The sequence below is a fragment of the Opisthorchis viverrini genome (genome assembly GCF_000715545.1).
Source record: "Opisthorchis viverrini unplaced genomic scaffold opera_v5_58, whole genome shotgun sequence".
In the NCBI taxonomy this organism is placed as follows: domain Eukaryota; kingdom Metazoa; phylum Platyhelminthes; class Trematoda; order Opisthorchiida; family Opisthorchiidae; genus Opisthorchis; species Opisthorchis viverrini.
In genome coordinates this window covers 2258-9812 of record NW_008751716.1, presented here as the reverse complement: position 1 = coordinate 9812, position 7555 = coordinate 2258, and the positions used below count along the sequence as shown (strand labels likewise).

Here is a 7555-nt window from a genome sequence, read left to right as displayed (position 1 = left end):
GAAATAGCGTTTAACAAAAGTTCTAAAACCGGATACTTCACTATCCGCTGACGACGACGAATAAAGGGGGATAGATTGGATATACGTAGATGACCCATAGCCCTCATATGGAGTCCAAGCCCAACTCTTTCGGTGAACTTTCGATGGAGGTTGGGATTTCAGGCAGTGCCGACCGCGACAGCGTTCATGAAAGTACAGTTCTGCTTCGCTGTGGCTAATTTCAGTGGCCAACAATTTCTCGGCCAGGACTGGGACTTTTTTGTAAATGTAGGATAAACGTTCACCCAGTTTGCTTAAATTGCTTGAGTTACCGGCGCCGCTGACCTGGACAGACTTAGGGGCCATTTGTTTGATAGTTCCAGCTGAGGTTGATGTTATTGTAGGTATTCAGTGGGTGCTCAGCAGGCACCCAGCACTGCTGTCATAGGAAATGCTTGGCAACCCATAAACACAGAACCCGGGGAACCAAAAAGCAAGCATGATGGAGAAATGCGGCGCAGATGTGTATGCACGGAACAATAGGCTTTGAGAGAGGCGCAATGGTAGAAAAAGATAATGGGTAGGCGTTCAGTTAACCGCAGGCTTCGAAGGATGCTGGTCAAGTGGGGTTGGCATTATTAGAATTTACTATCAGAGATGACATATATGGTAGATGGAATTTTCGCGTAACCTTACTCAGTCTGTCACGGGTGTATTGATTTATATTTTACTGGCAATTTTAGGGGCAGTAATAAACCGCCCTACCTGATTGATCGCGCCGAAATAAAAGTAAGCAAGGCGGTGATTTCGTCTAGGCTCGCACAGTTAGGCTTTGAAATATCAGTGAAATCGCTCCACTTGGACGCAACCAAGCGGTACCACTGACGAATAATGAAGATTCACATTATAGCGGGTGGCTTTACGTGCGACAATCGCCCTAACTACCGTTTCAGCGAAAAAAAACAGAAGATAATAATATTTGTTCTGGGCTGACGAATTGCACACCATGGGGCACGCTAAGAGCAGTAATCTGAAACATGTCGGCAGACACCAGTTGTTGATGTTTGCAAGCGACATGTCGGCACGCGACGTGCAAAAGTTGGCAAATAAAACCATGGAAGTCCATCACTCCTCTGGGTCCGACAGACACCGTAACGTAGTTGGGCATTCCCTCTACTTCCAAGGGGAAAGGGGTCTTCAACCACCGAGAGCACTTGCTCAAACTCCTCGAAGAAGTGACGCGTGCCCCGTTGAAGCCGCATCGGAGAATGGAGATCACGAGGAACTACCTGATACCGAGGCTGACCTATTCTCTCGTGCTCGGTCAAGTTCGCCGGAACACCTTCAAAAGATTGGACAACTATATCAGGCAATATATTCGTGGCTGGCTACGTCTACCGAAGGACACCCCGATCAGCAACATCCAGGCCGATAAACAATATGGGGACTTGGTATCCCAAGTCTGAGTGCAACAATCCCGATGCAGCGGAAAACGCGTATGGAAAGGCTCTTTTCTACTCAGTGCCGAGTACTACGCAATGTGGTCAACGATTCCGCATTTGGCGAAATTGTTCGGGATCTCAGCCTTCCGATCCGAGTCCATGGAGCATGCGTAAACACCAAGGAGGAGCTGGTGGCTGCTTGGGGTGAAAGTCTGCACAACAGCGCTGACGGTCGCGGTTTACGAGAGTTGGTCGCTTCGGCGCCCTCGAATCGATGGCTCGTACTTCCAGAACAGTGTTTGTGTTTCCTCGGATGTTTATTCGCGGTATCCAGCTCCGATACAACCCGCTCAGGACGAGAGTTATAAGTGCTTGGCATGGTAATGGTGGCCAGACGATCTTGTCGTGGAAACTGTGGCCAACCGGAGAGTTTGGTGCATAGTTCGAAGTCCTGATGCATCACACATGACTCCAGATATTCTCACTGGGTTGCAACGGAACTCGCAAAACGTCTTCGTCGACTTGGATACACCGTCTTCGAGGAGTTGAGAGCACCTACTTTGACGTCCTTCATCGAACCTAACCTAATCGCTGTCCGAGCTCGCCGAGTAACATCAACAGCATTCGACGTCGGCATGTTCTCGGATGGGCGCGGAGTGACTCTGTGGAATGAGAAGAAGCAGGAGTATGGTGCTTATGAACATTCTCTCTCTCCATAATCTCGGCCCTGTATGCAATCTGTTATGATGTCGACTTTTAGCCCACCAATCGATGACTATATCTTATCGAAGGATCTGCTTCCCTCAATCCGCGAAGGTTGCTATTGAACTGGGACCCCCTAAGGTCTCAGTCAGTGACTTGTATTCGCTTGCCGTTGTAAGCCCTTTGTACTTATGACACTTTTCTGCGTGGCACATAGCGTTGAATGTACATTTTTGCCATTTAATCTCACACCAGACCCCGTATGACGGACACTTTGTGCCCGATGTGCGAGTCTTGATTGTGTTAATGCTTACCGTGCCTTGAAGCACTGTTTGCCCTTTCTTTGGTTGTTGGTCTTTACACGCGTGTTTCCATATCAAAATTTTTACATACGCTGGGATTCACCTCATCCGACTGGAATTGTTGATGAAATGAATTCGAATGAGATGTTTCTCTATTTTCTCCCATATTCTCCTGTTGTCCTTTTGCATTCGTCGCTCACATTCACTTCTTATGTTTGTGACCGTGCTCTTTGAAAATAAATGCTAATAATATTTTGGTGCCTCTTTTGCTCTGTTAGTATGTGAACCCAATTGAATCCTTGATCTCTGTTAAAATCGAGTGAAAGTTGATCTGGTGGCGGGGCCATTTGGCCGAGAAATGCTCTTAGCTGCAGCTTGGTTTTTGTGCATTCTAGTAGGCCGCTTCCGCTCTGCCAGTCACATTTGTTGGAATAGTCGAATTAAATTTAATACACAGCGTTATTTTACTTCGTGATTTTTAGTCCCATTTAGGCTTTGACAGTGCTGTCCAAAGTGTGTCTGTAATGCATGTACTGATTTTATCGCAGTGTTTTTGTGGTAAAGTTTCAGCTTTATGCACTTGCTTCAAAATTTTAACCTCTTTTACGGAATATTGATGGGAAAGTGATCAAGTACTTATACTCGCGGAGTGCCTACAGGCTCGGGGATAGCGGGTCCATAACTCTGAAGTTCTTTGGATTTAAACGTTTGTTCCCTGCACGAACAACATACCTGCGCAGTGCTTCCTGGCCTATCTGCCTGGTTTGGTGACGTGGAAATATTCGGGAATCTTTATTATAGACATATTTCTAAAAGTGACTTTTGTAAGCCGTGTGCCTCAGTTCGCTTGAAAAGTGTCGGCGTGTAGATTCGTACCAATTTGAGGGGTTACTACAGTCTCCTAGGATTAGGTCCCTGTGAGTTTTTTCCTGTAAAGCTCTGTTTGTCCATTTGCTGGTCCGGCGGTGAGCACGTCCATAACCGTTTTTCATCGTTTTCCACCGTCAATTTCACGTCATCAGGCTTCACACTAGTTGAAGCTAACGGAGTCAGCCGCGCATCAGATTCATTTTTGCAGGTTTATATCCCAAGACACAAGCCATCCAGTTTTGCCTTTGACAGTGGAGATCAGCTGCCTTCCTGCTGGAAATATGTAGCACACAGGCTGCTTACCTTATGACAAACGATTTGTTTTGTTTTGATTAAAGCGTCACGGATTCACGGATTCACGGATTGATACACGTGTTTTTGTTTTATGGATTTTGCAGTTCGCCCCCTGGTCTTTGACGTCTATTTCCTAACTTGTGTCCCCGCTAATTTTGCAGAATCTGTGGGCGAGTTTCAACCAGTCACACAACGGAAAACTAAAAGTATCCAAACGAAACAAGATACCATAAAAACCCCAGCACGAGTCTGATTATGCGCTCCTTGGCCGGCAGACGATCTTGCTCCGAAACTTTTTGTGTTGAAGTGAAATTTTTGGATAAACGTGTTGTATTTTGCGGACGCCGCTATGATCCGCCTTAATTCCATTTGAAATGTTTTATGTACTCGCCGATCTTAGTTTTGGTGAACATTCAAATATGAACTTGCAGTGCTACGACTCAAAATGGCGATGACGCATCTAGTGGCGTGATGCCCACTCTAAGTGTCTTTAGTTGCAATACCGCTAGGATTCAAAAATGGATGCCGGGTTGAATGATTGACCCTTGTGAGCCCAGTTGTTTATCACATTGGGGTGGTGTGTGAGGAAAAGTTACATCGAGAACAACTTGTCTGGTGTAACTGCTGCAGGCAATTTCTCATTTGGTGCAATTTGGCATAACCCACTTTTGATCTACGTCGTCACCCATCTTGGTTCTAAACATCAGTATTTGACAAACGGACAGTGATTTGTAGGTGCTATCCTACCAATAAAAAGTGAGTATTCTGAACGACGCAAACTTGGGGGTTATTGCCCAGGTTTTAACTGGTTTCAATCCCCATCGTGAACGGCATGTGAATTGTTCGTTAGATGATAGACACCAAGTGAATACGTGTAGGTAGATCGGCTACCCGGGATACACACTTCCAAAGCATTCCAACGTGTGATTTGGGTTTGCCCGTACACAGCCCATATTATTTCATGTTCATTTCTATCAACGACCGCCCTAGCTCTGGTTTATAATAACGGAACTATCGGTGCCAACGTGTGTTTGGGTTTGCCCGTACACAGCCCATATTATTTCATGTTCATTTCTATCAACGACCGCCCTAGCTCTGGTTTATAATAACCGAACTATTGGTGCACCATTCACAGCCGATGGATCAACGATGGTATCAGTGATTATGCCGAGGCTGGTCATCAATTTTCCATTTCTGGTAGTTTACCCTTTGAAGCAAAGTACTGGAAAGGTCTACCAATCATCTGGACACCCAGAAGAATGTAGGTAATCGTTGAGGTATTTGGTAACAATGCCTGCTTCGCTTGTTTATTTATCTCAGGATTGTTGGTTTGGAACTTTGTAACTCAGTTCTCGCTGGAAAAAATTCTCTCTGGTTGTCGTTGGTGATTCTACATGTTTTATGTAAGTACTAACCGACGAAATATCAAGTCTAAGGTGCGCCTCTGTCCTAGAAAATTCGGCTTGAATGAATTTATTTTTTATGAGTGCTGTAGTGGTCTGGCTACCCAATAAGTTAGTTTACCAGAAGTGTGTGGCAAATAAATAAAAATAACAACGCTAGGTTGGGTATACGAAAATAAAGAGGTCAGATAGAACAGACTCACTAACAATTATTCTTTTTAAAACAGTTCGTCGTTGGCTCAGGTCAGCGAATAAACAATGATCCGGTTATGTTGGTCCAGAGGTCCTCTTCTGAACAGTTCCCCCATATAATAGATTCCGAAGATGGTCCCAAATGTCTCGGTACCGGAGTTAGTACGTGAGACTCGCGAATGACCGCTACAAGCACGAGCGAAATCAGAAGAGAGAGTCGAAGCACGTAACAACGCTTGTATTCTGTCAAATTGTACAAGTGGGCTGTTGATTCCCCCTGTGAATCAACGGTGAACAAGGGTAACTTTCCTTGTTTTCTGACTACTCACGAGTAACATGATTTACACCTGTTTATTATGACACCGTTTCGTTTTCTTGCTGCTCGTTTTCCCCCGGCTTTGTTCTTACTTAAGGTCTGCTTATCCCTCAGTAAGTGATGTCAATGTTTGTTGCCCGTCTGTCATTGCCTGTGAGTTCGCCTCGATTGCACCTATTTCTTGAGCGCCCACTCCGACGGAAAAGCGAGACCGTGTATCGAACCCGGACCCTCCGGACGGCAAGCAAACGCGCTACCAACTTCCCCGACCTGACGTCCAGGACGGCTGGTTATTTTGTATTACACATGTATCACGCCTGCCAGATAACCCCTGCTGAGCTTTGTTTTAAACGGACGAAACCGCATAATCTGACCTGTCGCGCGACACGAGCGGCTGCGTCGACGCCGACTGAAAGACAGTCCCTCACATCCCGAACGTACTGACTCCTGCGCCGTTACGGCCAATTCTCACTGTCAGACTGCCCCGATATGTATGTTTGCACATCGTTTGGTACTTACTTCTTGTCGCCCCTATAGAAATCCGTGCTGTGACAGTGACTACTTCCCGCTCCTGAAGATTGCGTCATTGTTGATTGTACGTTTTCTTAACTCATGATGCTTACCAATCCGTTTTTCTGTAGAACCAGTTCCTGTCAGTCTTCAATATATCATCTGCTGCCCCACGTCTGTCTGCTCCTATTGACCACTGGCTACGAAATGCGTATAATCTAATAGACGCAATCGTCCTGTGAGATCCTTAACCGTCAGGATCTTACATGGGCGTTTTTGTAGTTTTTCGTGTTCAAACAAAAGACGATTAAGCAATTGATGAAATGGAAGTAAAATAAAAGTACAAAACGCCACACTACTCCCCCACTAGAGCGTTGACCATGAAAGGGGAAAACGCTCGAATAACTAAAGTGACGAATCACAAGTTGCTCTCTTCAAGTTTCGTAATCAGCTCAGTGCTGAGGGAAACGGACGCGTCTTCTGGAACGACTAGTGGAAGGAGTAAGGTTGACGGGAGGGATATCTTGGGTAGGTGTGTGTTGTTGGGATAGCAGGATTGCTGCATGTGGTCGTGGGTGCTTCAGTGTAAGCAGGTTTCAGACGATCAATGGAGACGGTATCATGCTTTCCGCTTCTCTCTAAAACCAAGTATGTGGAGTGACGTTCGATAAATTTGAAGGGGCCATCATAACAGGGTTGGAGGGCTTTCTTCGTTGCGTGTTAAAATGGAAGCAAAATAAAGGTACAAAACGCCGCAGTGCGTATAAAGTAACACTTTTGTGTGAAGCACCCGTAAAGCATGTTGAGTGTTTCAGCCACATGTAGGCTGCCGGAGCTCTGTATTTACTGCTAAGCATATGCTACCAGAGGCGATCCTACGTCCTGGAAGCAGTGAGTTTCGGGACCACTCTGAGGCTATAGACGAAACAGGGGAATTATTCCCCCTTTCCGCACCTACCCAGGCATTCTTTCAACGAAAGGCTTGGATGCCTTGGTTGCCGTGACGCTTGCGTTGTCAGGAAATACGAAGCCATTTTTCGGAGAAAATTTTTATTATGAATGTTTGCAAGCAAATTTCAGAACCATCAAAAATGTGTTCTACATTTGTGACTGAATAGTAAATGGGAGAAGAGTTGGTAAAAAGCAACCTAACCGAAAAGACCACATCTTTTTCGCCCAGCCTGTGTAAAAGAGGCACAATGACTGCCACCACCACACCACCCGCCGCACAAATATCGAACGAGAGACCACAGTTAAAAACTGTGAACCTACTTTCGTCTCCATAAGTGCATTACCTAAGGAACCCACTCCGATATCCGGTTATCCCGATCACACACAGGGCAAAAAACGTCGGTCTATCAAGCGAACTGCCAATGCAACTGCATTGCAGCCACAAGTGCACTTCCACTTAATGTATCACTTGGAAGATTCGACCCAGGTAGTGGTTTAGTGACCAAGGATTACAACATGCTTGAAAGCATGCTCCTCCCATGTACTCAGGTCGGTCAACAAGTGCTTACTGAGTTACGACCAGTGCGCCTTGCT

General features: G+C 45.8%; 1 protein-coding gene across 1 annotated transcript in view; it reads right to left on the bottom strand.

Moving 5' to 3' along the window:
• T265_03899 (hypothetical protein) overlaps positions 1-1147 on the bottom strand; it is a gene marked incomplete at both ends in the record, with an annotated part of 5623 nt that extends 4476 nt beyond the window's left edge. Inside the window, one exon of the mRNA XM_009168500.1 lies at positions 985-1147. Coding sequence (XP_009166764.1) covers positions 985-1147 — 163 coding nt within the window. The remainder of the gene's footprint in view (positions 1-984) is intronic.
• Between the last annotated feature and the right edge of the window lie 6408 nt (positions 1148-7555).